This window comes from Xiphophorus couchianus, chromosome 22, assembly GCF_001444195.1.
Source record: "Xiphophorus couchianus chromosome 22, X_couchianus-1.0, whole genome shotgun sequence".
In the NCBI taxonomy this organism is placed as follows: Eukaryota; Metazoa; Chordata; class Actinopteri; order Cyprinodontiformes; family Poeciliidae; genus Xiphophorus; species Xiphophorus couchianus.
Genome location: NC_040249.1, coordinates 8452632 through 8468906, shown reverse-complemented (window position 1 = coordinate 8468906; position 16275 = coordinate 8452632). Strand labels below are relative to the sequence as shown.

At 37.0% G+C, this 16275-nt stretch overlaps 2 protein-coding genes across 2 annotated transcripts in view; one reads left to right on the top strand and one right to left on the bottom strand.

Annotated features, from left to right (window-relative positions):
• Positions 1-16275, top strand: part of insyn2ab (inhibitory synaptic factor 2Ab) — a 34512-nt gene that overhangs the window by 11933 nt on the left and 6304 nt on the right. The window contains exon 3 of the mRNA XM_028008002.1: positions 9260-9331. Within this exon, the coding sequence (XP_027863803.1) occupies positions 9260-9331 (72 nt within the window). The remainder of the gene's footprint in view (positions 1-9259; positions 9332-16275) is intronic.
• On the bottom strand, positions 3018-4947 carry LOC114138619 (piggyBac transposable element-derived protein 3-like). Its single transcript, XM_028008003.1, has one exon. It carries the CDS (start codon positions 4635-4637, stop codon positions 3360-3362), a length of 1278 nt encoding a protein of 425 aa, XP_027863804.1. The 5' UTR covers positions 4638-4947; the 3' UTR covers positions 3018-3359.

Below are 16275 nucleotides of genomic sequence, written 5' to 3'. Positions count from 1 at the left end.
AAGTCAAAAGGTTAAACATTATAAAAACATTAGAATGAAACTCATTCCTTAAGAGAAATAGAGCAAAAAGGTTAGGCTGGTAAAATCAAAACAAAACAACAACAAAAAGAAAACAGCTGCATCAGCATTAATCCTTTTCAAAATCAAACATTTCCTTTGTAATGAAATGCTAAATGATTTAGTTTTTCTACAAATTACTGAATTAATATTTAGCTTCAGAACCGTGTTCTATGAAAGAAGCTTCAAATCTGCAGCTCATGGAGTCAATCATCCTCTGGGATTTACGAACATGTATTCTGGACATGGACGATTGGACTACATTCCACAGTACGTCTGCATTTCTTGGTTTTGGCTCAGAAACGGTGTGTTAGAAGCCAGCCCTCAGGTTTTCTATTGGATTAAAGTTCCAGAATTGGCCAGACCTCTTCATGTCATTAAGTTGTCATGATGCTGTTCACTTATTGGTGCGTTTGGAGTTGCTGTCTTGTTGAAACTCCCTTTTTTCAAGTAATTTCCTCATCAGCATAAAAACAACATGACCTATTCAAAAAATTAGATGTAGTTAAATTGATTCATGAGTCCTAGTAAACAACAAATACACCCAAATATATATGGGGAATACATCCCCAATGCAGAATGCTATTGCCAAAATGCTTTTAAATGATCTGTTTGGCATTTGTAAGGAAATAAAAAAGTCATCTATTCTTCAACGTATAAACATTCATCTTCAGGCCCGACAGTGAGGGTTTTTTTGTCTGTTTTTGTTGTTTGGCAACTTGTAGCTAGTTTAATCCATGTTGGTTTTCAATAATTTTGCTTTGTAGGAGCTTCTTGACAAGAGCTCGGTTTCACTTTGCTATCTTCTAATCATTGCTCTAGACCAGTGTTTCTCAACTCCAGTCCTCAGGGACTCGTGTCCTGCATATTTTACATATATCTTTGTTTCAGAACAACTGATTCAAATCACTGCATTACCTCCTCTGCATGCCATCAAGTACTGCAGGAGCCTACTAATCATGCCCTACTACACCTGGCCGTAACTTTTTTGCCATATAGAAGGATAACTTTTACCAGAAACAGCGATTAATAAGGCTAATGAATTTGAAATGACAAGATTTGAAGAAAATTGTGTCTGCCACTGCACACAGAAGTGTCTCCTAGAACTTTTCAAAATAAATCAGAAAAAAAAAAACATGTTTACGATCTGTTCAGAAGTCGTGCAGTTGTATTTGGACAAATGGACAAAAAAAAAAAACTGTGGACACAATTGTTTGTCAGAGGAGGCCCCTTTTCTGAAATATCAAAAGAAAAAAAAGCATTAACAAAATAGCAAATAACTGGTCCAACATAAAGTTGTGAAAGCTTTTTAAGATTATAATCAGCAAAAGGTGTAAAAGTCACTGGCAGTGGTTATAAATATTCGATGCATCACAGATCTGAGAATCAGAAAAGGACAACCTCAAGCTGTTCTTTAATTGGAACCTGAATATTAAGCAAGAAAGAATCAAACCAACATATTGTTGCAAAACTGCAATAAAATATTTATTTCCTGAAAGATAAAGGCATGACACTCTGTTGCAATTAGAAGAAATGAGGGGCTAAACATGATGTTGGGCAAATTTAAATGAAGGGCAATATGTTTTTGCTTCATGTCTGCTGTTTATGGCTTCACATCTTATCAGACTGGCATATCGGGCATCAGAATCCTTTTTGAGCCCCTCATTTTTGTCATGACCTTCAAGGTATTCCTGAGCTTGTTAAACAAAACCAAAATCTGTTTTATTGGGATAAAGGCTGTCACAAAAGAATAATATGGATTTCTGTATTTATGTATTTAGTTTGGTGATATTTCATAGTTATGCTTGAGTAAATACCAGGATTCAGATTTTAAAATCATAACATAAAAATATGTGGTTTGTGAAATTCCACATAAAGTGGACATATTTATATTTAAATTGTTTGCAGATTGGGAGAAAAGTTTAATCAAAGTGAAATTATTTGATTGTATACACAAACTTGGCCAATAAAGTTGATTTTGATTTTGATATTGTAAGCAATAACAGGTTACTTTTGTCTGCATTGTCAGTTGAATGTAATCCTCCTCTAATACTCTCATCTTGTTCAAAATACAATGTGTCCTGAAAGTGAAAGTGAAATTTATATTGGCTAAAGTTCTAGAACTTTGTTCACAGCCAGGCTCTTAAAGCAACACAAAAACAACATCTATAAAATCCCAACGAATGCAGGGCAAAATTTTATTTAAGTGTAACTCATTCCCACTGCACAAGAAGGCACCCTGGTGCCACTGTAAGACTTTGTTTTAAAGGCCCAATTAGTGCGACCTCAGAGCACTGCCTTTCATCTCTACAAAATTCTGCCTGCTTGAAGCATCTGCAGGGTGCAGTGTTTGGGCATTGTGAGCCAGTGTTGTTAGATTACCTTCTCTGGTACATTCACAAACTGTATTTTCTGCTTTGACATGGCTGGACAGTCGGATAGGCTTTTTAAAATCTTTGCTGCACTCTAAAACATATTTCTGACGTTAGCATCACATTTTATACATTGGCCATCTTATTGCAGTGTCAGAACATCCTATACACCAAAGAAATGTATCACGAGACAACAAAATTAACCTATTTTTAGAGAAAATCCAGTTTTGAACATTATTGTTCAGAGGCTGGTGTTGTGACTTTATTGGGTTTATGTAAAACCAACTCGTGGAGGGCCTTGACTGCAGTACCAGAAGTTGATTGTTGATTTTCTTTTATTTTTTAGCAATTGTTAAGTATGCAATCTAAAATCTAATGTATTTTATTGCAATTGTTTGTGCAAGAACAACACAGTAGTTCATAACTGGATCAAAACATACAAATCTGAAAACTGTGGTCATGTGTTCAGGCTCTTCTGATGTAATATACTTAGATAAAATCCATGAAGGGCAATGTTGGAGCAACACCTGTTAAAGCCTGCAAAAGAATTACAATAGCCTCCTGGGAACCGAAGAAAAAAAGTGTGTTTCAATTTCTTTTTTTGTGTGATTTCCTATCTATTTGTGCCTAAAAAAACACCTTACAATTAAAATTTTTTTAAACATATTTTTATTTTTAATTTCACAGCATGTCCACTGTAGTGGACAACAGGATGATTTTAGTGTGAAAATACAACTGAATTTAGAAAATGAGCAGATTATGTATTTAGAGTGATATTAACAAAAGAATAAATTTAATTTGATCAAAAAACTAAATTCTTTATCACTCTTGGTTGTTTTCTGTTGCTTACTGCTTGCACGGACAATAGTTGCCTGTGTATTTAGTTTAACATTGAACGTAAGCAGTTCTACAGTTCTTCTTTTGGATATTTTAGCGGTGATAATCCTGGAAGCACGTTTTCCTTTTGGTGATGCAGAGAAACATCTTGCATTTGGTACACCTCATGTATGTCTTGCCATTGCAGCCCTTATTCCTGCATCTTTCTGCATGCTTGATATCCACCATCTCTGGCATGTACCTGGCCCCTAGTCTGCGTACAGAGGGCTCTGGTTGAGGGATCCTTGTTTTGGTTGGTGGCTGATACTCTTCTTCACTGTCTTCACTGCTGTCATCAAATGAAGCACTATCCAACAGCTCTTCAGCCAGGTGCAATTTGAAGTCCAGATACTGTTGGGTGTTCTTAGGTGATCGATTAATCGCTTTACTGTCAGACTTGTATTGGATCCAAGCGTTTGTAATGGCAACATCAAAGAAATGAGCGATCACACGTGATGTCCATTTCTTGGTCCTGGTTGACATGCGATAAAAGCTCAGCATTCGGTCACACAGGTCTACGCCACCCATGTTGTCATTGTATTCTCTGATCACTGCTGGTCGTCGCACCTGGACATGAGCCTTTTCTTTGTTGGACCATCTGCTACAGATATCTTCTGGATCTTTCCCATACACAGTGGAAGCCATCAACACTGGTTTATTGTCAAACCATTTAGTGATTGCCAGCTCAGGCCTCCTCCGGACCACCGTCACTGATGCTCCTCTCCCTTCTTTTCGCAACTGCTTATCTCCTGGTAGCTGGCATGGCTTTGGTACTCGGTTCCTCATTATTGTTCCAGTTGCTGGAAGACCCTTTGCAAGCAAAGCATCCATGAGATTGATTGTTGTGAAGTATCGATCAAAGAATACACAGGTTCCTGTGGGAAGAGATTCAACCAATCGCAAGACTGCTGCAGCTCCAACTCCCAACCTTTGGCCCCTGAACGTATTCTTCCCTTGATACACCTCAAAATCCAGCACCAGACCATTTGGAGAGGCAAGGACAAAGACCTTTAGGCCAGTAGGGTTTGGCTTGCCTGGGACATATTGCCTGACTGGACAGCGGCCTGTGAAAGGGATGATTTGCTCATCAATGCAGACCTTGTTATACCTTGGAAGTCTGAGACAACCTTGCCTCACACGGTCAAGCAATGGTCTGACTCTCCAAAGAATGTCTGACTCCTTTGTCTCTTCTGTTACATCCAGATCATCAACAATCTTGAGTGAGCTTCTCAGCTTGTAGAACCTATCCCTTGTCATTTTCCTGCTAATAACTGGCACTTTAGTTTTTTTAGCCCAAAACATTTTAACTCTGGGATAGCCAAGGCAGGCCATGTGTACTGATATGCCAAAGAAAATCTTGATTTCTTGAGCAGTAGTATTTAATGACACTCCTGTAGTTTGCAGCTGTCTTTGATTTGTAAAAGCTGCCAAATCTTCAAAGATTTTGTCGTCGATGTACTGCGAAAAGTATTGGATTGGACTCCAGTGTTCTCGGATTTTAGGGTCATCTTGACAGACAGGAAGCCCAGGTAGCGCAGGTGTGAATCTATTATGATGGATGGAAAAAAAACACAAATAAGTACTAAAATACTAAATACTAATACAGCAATAATCTAATATGATAATAGAATTGAATACATTAGCCTAGAACTAAATAAAACATACAAGGTAGTCCTGGCCCACAAAGCACGACGACTTTCCTGCTCCCTTTCTGGCTCTGAGTCTGTCTCCTCATCAGATACTCCTGCATCTTCTTCCTCTCCTTCTTCACCTACTTCTTCTTCACCATCTTCTCCTGTACCAGGCTGATACTCATCCTCATCCTCATCTGACAGCCCCAAATCTGAATCTCCCTCTACTATTCGGTATAAAATCCTCTCTGCTTCACTTCTTTCTCCTACAACAATGTTGACTCATTAGATACATTAAAATGGTCCTGGTGTCCACTGCAATTGACATTCTTAAAAGGACTGATATTTCAAAACAGAAATAATTAAACTGTTTTCTGAGATAAAAATATTATTATTGACATGTTAATAAACAACACTATATATAATTATCATGGTAAAAATAGCAATAGATAAAGAATAATTTGCTTACCTTTCCTCTTTCCATAAAATGTGGTTGTTGGTATGCCAGCCATTTTGATTGAAAAGAAAAAGTGAGTTCCCAGCATGCAAACCTATCACATGACACGTCACTGGAAAGCCCAGGATGTCCTCTAAAGAGTACTGCAGGGCTTGATAGGGTAACTCAAAATAGTAAAAGAAAATACAGGTGAACAAAATGTCCACTATAAAGGACACAAATGAATGGGCTGGGTCTCAGGAGGATAGGACAATGATCCAAAACACACAGACAGAGCTATGATGGTATGGTTTAACTCAAAACATATGTATGTGGTAAAATGGCTGGCTGAAAGCTGGTCGATACATACAGTGAAAGACTGGAACAGATGGCATTAGGTGGACTTAAGGACCACAGCCACCCATGAATAGCTAAAATCCCCAAACAATTAAAACCCTACTAAAAACACTCATAACTTCTCATTTCAATAGTTCACACACCTGAATACGCATCAATGCGCATCAATGCGCACAATGGAAATGGTCTTAGCATTACCGCAGAAGCTAACTTAAACAGTTTTCCTCATTTCCTACCTTAAGTTTGAGGGTACAGCAAATCAGAGCCAAGTAAAAGAAATAGCACTCCTGGATTGGCTGTTTTGCAAACAGTAGCCAATAGTGTGTCAAGGATCATTGCCCCAATGTATGATAACTTAAGAGTAGCATTTTTTTCTAATAATTTAAATATATTTTTCAAGAACATCGTTGAGTAGGTTGACTTAAAAATATTAGTAATGTGTACATGTTTTTGCAGGCCAACAAATAGTTACATTTAATCCTAAACTGTTATTCTGGCTTGGTGTGTAGTCAAAAGGAAATAAAAGAGAATAACATGACAGGTTGTACTTTTTAAAGCTGCTGACTCAATCCTTATCACAGCTGCTCCCTAAAAACTATGAATCTTAAATTCCCTGTGTGGCATGTTGCATGAACCCAGGGGGAACAAATGTTCTTAATGAGTAATATCTCTAGATTTTAGACTACAGGAATTAAAAGTTCTCACGGTTTTACTGCAATGAGACTTATATCGATGAACCAGTCAAAGGGAAAGGTCATCTGTAGCCAAGCAGCTGCTGCGTACAAAATCCCAGATGGGAGTACAACTTCATCTGAGCTTCCTCAGTTTATACCAGAATGGGCGATAACTCTTGTAAAAACTGGGCTAGTCAGAATATTTTAGTCTTAACTGCATTGAACTGAAGACAATCTGCACCTAAATAGTTTTTTTTTTCATAAGTGACCAGAAACAAGATCCAGATAGTGGTTCTCAGCAAGTCTTTAAAAAGGAAAATAATTTTTTCTGTCATTATTTTTACCAACATGTCATACCATCTATTTTATTATTATCTTTATTTTAGAGAAAAGTATGCAATAAATACTTTGACATTTCTTCATAGAAACTTTCCCGTTTGTCATTGCCTACTGCAGTCATTGGAGTGCTTGAGCAGAATTTTCAAAAAAGGTCTGCAATTTACAGAAGAGTTTAGTAATTAGTGTTCAATCTTGTTTTGAATGTGCCTCTTTCAGTTAGTCCTGATTTTGTATCAAAATGACTGGAGAAAAAACCCTCCGGAGCAAATTTAACGAGTGGTTAAATGCTGGGAGCGGTTGCAGGCGTCTGTTGCTTGATTATGACTAAAATCATAACAATTGTTTTGGTCAATTTACGAGAAGACAACATATGATTAAACGGTGTTTTTCTGTTGGGAACCAGATCTGGAAAAACAATCTTTCTTCAGTAATTTTGACTTTCTGCCAAATATTTTTTAAAGATTTGAAATATAAAGCTACTATTGATCGAAATGCTGGAAAATGCTTGCTATCTACCAGATAACTTAGAACTTCTTCAAGTCCAGGCACTGAGGTCTGGTGTCCTGTAGTTTAGATGCGTGTCTGCTTCATTCAACACACCTGAGTCAAATAATTAGGTCATTAGCAGGACTTTGGAGAATTTGGCTGCATACTGAGGAGGTTCAGCCATGTGGATCAGTCACAGAGTGGTTTGATTAAGACGTAAATACCTTAAATAATAACCTCTAGCTTTTATCTTCATCATAGCCTTGTGAATTTAATAGCAAAGTTAACCATTAACTTTGCCATTGATTTCTCTGGTAACATCAAGTGGCACAACATCGAATCATCAGCAAACAGCAGCTGACTGTACTCACTGCACTATGTGATGGTGAAATGTTTTGTTTTTAATATTTACCACTGGCCCATCACATGTCAGTGAATCAGGAGTTGCTTTTTTCCCCCTCCATTTGTTATAAAACCAAAACTTTATGAAATCAAGAAACTGATTAGGAGATGGGTGCTTACCATATGTTTCACATCTCTTTAAATTTAGTGAAGTTAGACTTTCCGGGTGGAGGTTTTTTGTGAGATCCAAAGAATAGGAAGCACAAACAATCCATTTATTTGTTGCATGTTTCACTTCTTTTAGGATTTTCCTTAGAATTTTTTTGGAAAACGTACGTCAATTACACTCAAGGTTTAATTTGAGAAGCAAAACATGTGAAGGGGAAAACTAAATGAGGTTTTTATAGGAGTTATGTTCCTTGAAATATTATTATCAAAGATGATGCAAACATTCATGCTGAAACAAATTATTTTGGTGCCTGTTTTCATAAATGATAATGGGAAAGTTTGTACAATCCTACTACAAAAAAATTTTATATACACTGCATTGCACTATAAATGAAACATGAAGGGCCACACAAGATGGTGACCATTGTTCTCACATTATGCAGTGCTCAGGCAGGCAGAGCAGCAGGTATGTAGGCAGGGGGTGTGTACAGTGGAGCTCAAATCTTGAGAGCAAACCATGTCCCAGGACAACTGATACGAACAAACACCTCCGCAGTACATAATTCTGTGTTTCAATTCATTGACAGTAGATTTGGTCATAGACATCCTTTTGTGAATGGCTGTGTTAAATACATGTAGGGACTATTATTTGTGGTGAATAACGAAGAGAAGCTGTTTAAATGACGTAAACCTATAGATAAATCCAGGCTGCACATCTCTGGAGCAGTCCTCGTCTTTGCGCTGAGTTCCTGTCCTTGCTCACAGCTGTTGGAGAACCCTTAATTTGAGAACAGGGCAGGGCGAATAAACCTGTCGCCCTTCAGCGCTCATCAGCATTTTCGATCTGCGCAGAAGCAGATCTGTTCCCCTCTTCAACGAGGTCACCTCCCATGCCATCGTAAGCAGGTGGGGTCGACCTCCTCCACATGTCATCCATCAGGGTGAAGGGCCGCCGTGACAGCATGCAGTTACATGTAGGACCTGAACACGACCGTTCTTGGATGTTTCCTATGTTGCTGAAGACTGCTGCATTAAAGCGCATGCTGAGCCAGTAACAATGAGTGCACTTGGTTAAGGAAATTTATATTCAAGGTTATGAATGATCTGAGTTCGAAAGATGGAGACTGTTAGAGCAATTACAGTCATGTAGTGCATAGGAGATTCTTTCTTCGGGTGAGAACACCTGAATTACTGTTGGTGATTTGTAGAGGGCTTTTAGCATAATGATTGCATTGCTAGATGAGAGAAAAGTATGGAGTGGCACAGATTGTGAAGATTTCTGTTATGCAAGTTGTGCTGCAGAAATTATAATGCACTGCTATTGCAAAGCAAGACAACTCAGCCAGATAAAATTAGCAAATCTGCTCATCAATTAACCAAATCTAAGAGATCAACAAGATCAACATTGCAGCGTTTTTAGTTCAGCTGTAACTAGAACAAATCTGATTGCTCACGCCCATAGCTGTTGACATATGCAAATGCAACTATAATTCACACAAACGTTTCTCTCTCTTTTTGCAGGCTCTCATACAGAACGGGACAAGACACAGCCAACTGTGATACGTGTCGAAACAGCGCCTGCATCATTTACAGGTTCGCCCAGCCATACATATACATTAACGCTACATTAAGGTTCTCCTATTCTCAAACGGCCCAGCTGTTGTCTTTACATAATGGACTAACTTTAACAAAAGCACTCTAAAAGCTATTTTAATGTTTCAGGGATTGAAACTGGACATTTTTATCTTTTGGCATACATAGAATTTCCGATTAGCCTTCATAAATGATGTAAGTGGTATGATGTAAAATGTGTTATTTTTTTTAATTTGTTTATGTTTTTACAAATATAGAAATATGAACTGTGGCATTGCCTGTATTCAGGCCACCTGACATAATACTCTGTAACAAAATGGATCTTGCCACGACTTTTCAACAGGGTTTCTGTCAGTACTTCATGTCATGATCTAGACATGATCATGGCCTAGAACATGTCTAGGCCATGATCACATTTATTCCATTGTAGCTCTGGCTGTATGTTTGGGGTCATTGTCCTGCCAAGAGCTGAAACCCTGGCCTGGACTTGAATACCTGGAACTGATTTTTGTCAAGGTTCGCCCTGTATTGTGTTCCATCCAGCCTCCCATCATCTTTAACTAAATGCCTTGACTCTGCAGCATAAAAGCATTCCCACAACATTTAGGGCCTGATCTTCTAAGTAAGTTTTTCTTTTTTATATATTATGCACTACCTTCTGTGTGTGTATTACATAAAATCTTATGAAGAAGCTTGTAGCTGCAGACAATCAACATTGGGAACGGACGGATGCATTTTATCAAGCAGATTAGACTACATTGTAAATGAACAAGTTATTAATTATTTGATGGAGGTTTCGTACATTCTCACATTTTTGAGAAATATGCTGAATAGACTCTGACTAAATGATGTGAAGGAAATAGATGTACTTTACCACAAAGTGGGAAATGTATAAAATGATCAAATGTACTGGTCGATTAAGTAGCAGCACAAATAGTAAACAGTTGAACATATTTAAAGTAGAAATATTTGTATGTGTGAGCACATGTTATTCAAATTTCTACCGTAAAATTATGGGAAATATTAGAACTTAATGTTCAGCATTACTCTTGTCTCTGGTTTTACTGCAGGGACAAATAATGACTCCAGTGTTGGTTTCTGAGGATTGTATGACCTCAATGTGACTGAAACATAAATTTACAAAGAAGCGGGAAGTTATATAAAGTAGGAAGTTTTGTGACCATGGTGTAAATCATCAGATCCCATAAAGCCGTTTAAATATTTACAGTTAGATTTGGCCTTCATTATTTTCTTATCTGTTATGTCTTTGTTATTTTAAAATAATGTTTTATTTTGCACAAAAAAGTTTAATCTAATAGTGTGAGTTTTTAAGCAACATAAGCTCGGTGTAATCTTGCGAGACAGGCGGAAAAATTATAAAAGCTTTGAAGCAATCTGTTCTGTCTAAACTGTAAACAGAAAATAGTTTGGATAGCTCTCTCAAAGAAGAAAGGACAATTTACAGTTTAGTTCTGTAAGAGGAACAACACATTTAAAATTACCTCAAAACCTCAAACCACACATTCAAGCTTTTACCATGATTATGTCAAAAGTCAGTTATGTCAAACTAACCCAGATTGTTGCGAAAGATCCTTGTGCAACTTGAAAGCAAAAGTTCAATTTCATTAAAGCTTGAAGGAAATGAGAAATCACTGATTTCTAACAGGCTACTACTTCTGAAAAATTGCTAAATACATATAAATTAAGCAAAATCAAACATGATAGTAGATATTAGAACGATATCAAAATAATCTTGTAAAATAATAAAAATAAATAAATTAAAATTTAAAACATCTGACAGGCTGAATACAAAAAAAACTGTATATTTGACATTTTTAAAAAATAGTGTTTCTAAATTGAAGGTCCTCTTACTTGTTTCAAAAGCCATTCCTCACCTCAGGATGGGAAAAAACGTTAACTATTAAGCAGTCCATCTAAATCAATGTAAAGTGCCCAGAAAACCGAAAAATGTTCAAATACATTATTTTAAGTGCACTGCCAAAATGAATAAGTAGCTTTATGCAAAACATTGAAAAATGTACACTATAGAAAACATTTAGTTCAAAGCTGATGTTGAGGATGTTGATGTTATGTAAGGAAAAGCTTAATGAATGGTGAATCCAATAATGTAAGTAAAACATCCATGCTGTCTCAATGGGGAAAGATTGACCTTTTGCAATCACAATATATCTTAAAGACAAAATAGGTTGATTTCATTCCACAGAATATGGTGCTGTGGTCATGATCTTTGAGACTTAAATTTTTTTTTTTACTCTACTTTATTTTAGTTCTTGTGTATTTGTATTCTGTTCCATGTGTTTCATCAGACATTTCTCCCATTTTCTCAGTTCTTCATCAGTTACTCGCCCTCCCTCACAGCTGCATGCTGTTACTAATCAACCACCTGCTCCTTGTTTAGTAATTAACTCTCCAGCAAATATAGCTGTTGGTCAGATCATTCTATTATTCACACAATGTTTTCTTGTGCTTCTCCTGCGATGTATTTTTTTATTTATTTTTTACTTTTATTCCAATTGGACGTTTGTTTTTTGTAAGGTTTAGGATTCACTTTTTAAGTGAAGCTGTTTGTTTTTGTCTGCTGTCTGCATTAGGGTCCTTCCATGAAAACCTCATATGCTCATTGATGCAGGTTTTCATGAGTGTGCTTGTCTTGCTCATATAAAACTTGCAGGAAAAATAAGTAAAAAGTGAAATAACTGACTTTATTTATGAAAGGATGTTTAAGTCTTTAAAGCCTGGAATTATTTGCAATTACATAAAAAGAAAATAGTCTGTCAAATTGTAATTTAAGTCCAGATTGCAAATGTGAAAGTGGCATATGCAATGTGCAGCTTTATGGATGTTGTCAGGCTGGCCAAAAATATTTGGCTGCATAGTCATTGAGGAATTCTCCACTTTAAATCCTTTGTATGGCTGCCTTTTGGGTGCTGGGTAGTAAAATGAAGCAGGTACAAAACACCAGATAACACTGGCAAAATGACTATTCAACATTTTAATGAGTTTGGACTGAATGTAATCATATCTTGTTTGGAATCTAAGTTAAACAGACTGAAACTAAAATGGATAACTGCTCACAATTTTTTTTTGTGTGTGTTTGTATTCTGAGATTTCTGAAACTTTTATTCCAACAGCTCTACAAGAGAGAATTGTCAGATTGTTTTTGGCATTGGTAACATGAAACTGGTATATTATATACCAACTATTTAAAAAAAAAAGTGATTTGGGACACTATCGTTCTATTTGTAAAAACAAAAATGTTTATTTTCTTAAAAACATTACTTGATTTCATCTCACCCTGTGGACCTAGTGTTGGCTATCCTCTCATCCTGTGAATTGGAGGATGTTACAAATATTTGTAACATATACAGAGTATAATTTTAGAGCACAATCGGAACTTATGTTGTTATAAAACGTTTTGGTTTGTTGAGAAAGCACATTAGAGAGAGCACCAACAAATATTTGTTGGTCATTCAATTTATTAAAGTGATTTGTGTGGCTCTGACACAGTGCTCACAATTACTCTAAACAATTGTTCTCTGTTGCCATACTTTTACACTCTCTGCTTATGCTAAAATGAAAGTAATGGAAGTGCACTTGGCTCAGATTGTTTGCATGTTGGAACATTGCACATAAAAAGTCCTTAAGAGCAGTAAAAAAAACAACATTAAATGTAATCAAACATCCTTGTACTTTTCACACTTGAGACCCTGATCTGAGCTGGATCTAAATGAAAATCTTCTCAATATGAATCAGAACAGATGAGGAATGATGATTTAACAAAGATGCATGACTAAAGACCTTTCCGTGCTATGCTGTTGTTCAGGAGCTTTAGTGTGAAGTTGGCAGCAGAAGAAGACTCGAAACGCTGTTCTCTGTCGATAGCTCTTAAAAATGTGGCAGAGACTTTAATCTGCGGAGTGACAGCCACACCTCCATGTCAGTACTAAACAGAGATGCTGTACCATAGTCAATAAAAATTTGAAACAGACTCGAGGCTCTGAAAAATGAGCCTGAGTCATCATAAGAGAATGACGTTCAACAGGCACTGACAGCGGATCTAAAAGCAGCCCTGCTCTTTCCCCAGAGAGACGGGATGGCTGGCCCTGAAATACAATAAATATCAGATTTGAACAGCATGTTACATCGAAGTCACAAGATTAATATCAGAGGACTTGCCTTTTTGTCTAACCAAAGCAACGCATTAAGCATTAAGTTCTGGATCTGCTTATCCAGTCATTAGGACATTGTACATGTTGAACTAAAAGCTTTTAAACAGATGGACTTTCCTGAATTAAGAGCCGACAGTAAGCAGTTCACCTTATAGCATAAGGCAGTCAGCCATCCAGATGTTCACCCAACTCTTGAAGTCGGAGTCAACAAGGCCAAAGGCAGCAATGTGAGTTGTCCCAAACACCCTCTACCTCTTTCTGCCAAACCAAAGCCCAACTCTGAACCACGAGCTCTTCAATGAGCTAGAAAATGGGAGAGGAAATTGAGACGGCAGTCCTCGTAGCTGGCTCCCCTCTCAAGCAGTAAATGATATCAGAATCGATTGTTATACCAGAAAGGTCTGTCATGGTATTTCTTTATGTTGCCTGATTGCATCTTTACTGTTTATGACTCAAAGTCAGCAGCAGACCTCTAGGACTTTGGTAAAACAAATGGTTGGAAAAAAATAGAGAAAAGTTTGAACTACACATAAAAATTAGAAAGCTGCTTTTGCTGGTTGCATACAGAATTTATATGCATCTGTCTCTTTACTCTGTGTATCCGTACTTATACTGGATTATGCCCTCAATTGCCTTCACAACTTTAATTCTCTACACCACAGACTGAAAAAGATGATGAAAACAGTCCTCTGAGTGTCATGATCTAAGCGTCTTTGTGCTTTGTTAGTCACCTTGGTTATACATTCAGATCATTTTGAGTTGATATTTTTGATGTCACTCATTGTCCTCTGCACATGATTTTCTATTTCAATTTGAGATTTTTTGTTTCTGTTTTGTATTCTGTTCTCTATATACTGATTGGAAATCTTATTTCAGTGCTAAAGTTTACATTTTGGTTCAGTAAGATCCTTTATTTTGTCTTGTTTAGATCCCAGTGTGTGCTTTGCTTTTGCTATGCGGCCCCTCACCAAGTTGCACTGCATTCTGTTGAAACCCATAGGAGGTGAATTTGAGGTCGCTGACATCAACAAGGCATATTTGTCCACATATCAGGCGCTTACTGGATGTGCTTTCACTCTGGTCTCTGTTAACCCAAGAGGTGGCTGACCATTGAAATCCCACAATATCAGTAATTTCTAAAAATGCTTACAACAGTCTGCCTGGTAACAATAACCATACCACATTTGTTCAAAGTCGCTTTAATTCCTGTTTTTTTTTTTTTGCCATTTTAATGTTCTGTTTGACCTTTGGCAAGTTTCCTTCACCATATCCAGGTGCCTAAATACATTGTGCTGGTCCAATGTGAGTTGCTGATTAACTTTGTGTGCAAAGTGGTTCATATTTTATTTACTGCAATTTTCCCAAATATGACTTTTTACAAAGCAAAGTCAAATAGCACCAAAATAAATCAAGTTCAAAGTGGTACATGCTTGTTTGGAGGTTTGCCCTCCTCGGTTTAATGAACTTTATAAATCCCAGTAGAATGCTAGAAAGGAAAGGTAAATAATCCGTCTTTAAATAGCATAATATAGCAATATGTGAGATCTTTTTCAGCCTGCATTCAGCTGCTATGATGTCAATAATGTGATAAAATGAGCATTAATCACAATAAATTATTGCAACAAAGGAGAGTAAGACTTAATCAAGATGCACACTGTGACACAGAAGCAGCTTGTGTCTGAAATTTCAGTTCTTATTGACGAAACAGACCTCTATTGATTTGTGTTTTTTTTTAAGAGTTTAGCAATTATTGTAGCTTTCAGGAACTAGGCTTTAACTAGTCGGGCGATGGCAATACAATTAGGAAAATATCTCTACTCTCAAGAAAAGCCAGTGAGATGTATTTTTTGTGTCATGGGATTTTGATTCATTTTTATAAGACATGGTGAACCATTTTTACAGATACAGAAACAGCAAATGGGATTACCAAAGGAATGTGGACGCCATATAATGGAGATTTGTCACACCAACACACTAGCTCTGACTAGATAGAGGACTAGTTTTCTGTAAGGTGTTGTAGTTTCTTTTATTTAACTAATAGGATGCTGGTAAGACTAAATCTGTCAGTGTAGCAAATGTTTAGTTTAACTGGGAACAGACTGCATGGTAGCAAAAACTTTGCGCTTGGTTTACTCTCTCTAAATGGAAGTCATTTATATAACAAAACTACAGATGCTCTCCGCAGAGAACTAATAAAGTATGAGATAATCATTTTGTCTGTTCCATGTATCATTAAATAATTGTTTATTACAGTCTAACGGAATGACTTTTACAGTCACTGAACAAAATGGAGCATTTTGCAACCAGGGTGGTAATCCATCACAGTTCTGTCTCTGCCAAAATGACTGTCACAAGTAGCAAAATTCTGCAGATAGTGCTGTACAACCCAGCTGCAAAGACTTAATGTTGGTGTTCCAAGTGTGTATGCATGTGTATATGTGGTGGACAGATACATCTCTATTGTGTCTCTTTTTTCTTCTTCTTCATTTGGCTGCTGTTTTACTCTGCTTTGCTCTGTTATTAAAGCCGTGTGATCCCATCACCAGTGGCCCTGTTATTAAAGTTTGCTTTACTGACTCAGTTAAACTGCTGGCAGTGCAGCAACCTTGGACAAACTACTCTGTGACACTAATAAGGAGGACCGGCTACTAATAAGGTGGGCCGTATTAAGACCAGTCCAAAACAGAGAGTTAATGACAATTTCTCCTTTAAGTTAGAAGGGGATTCTATGTTGTTATTGTGACCAAGTGTGTC

Bases quoted from the DNA above. Each gene is read 5' to 3' on its own strand.
- LOC114138619 (XM_028008003.1), bottom strand. From the start codon at position 4,637: ATGGCCTGCCTTGGCTATCCCAGAGTTAAAATGTTTTGGGCTAAAAAA.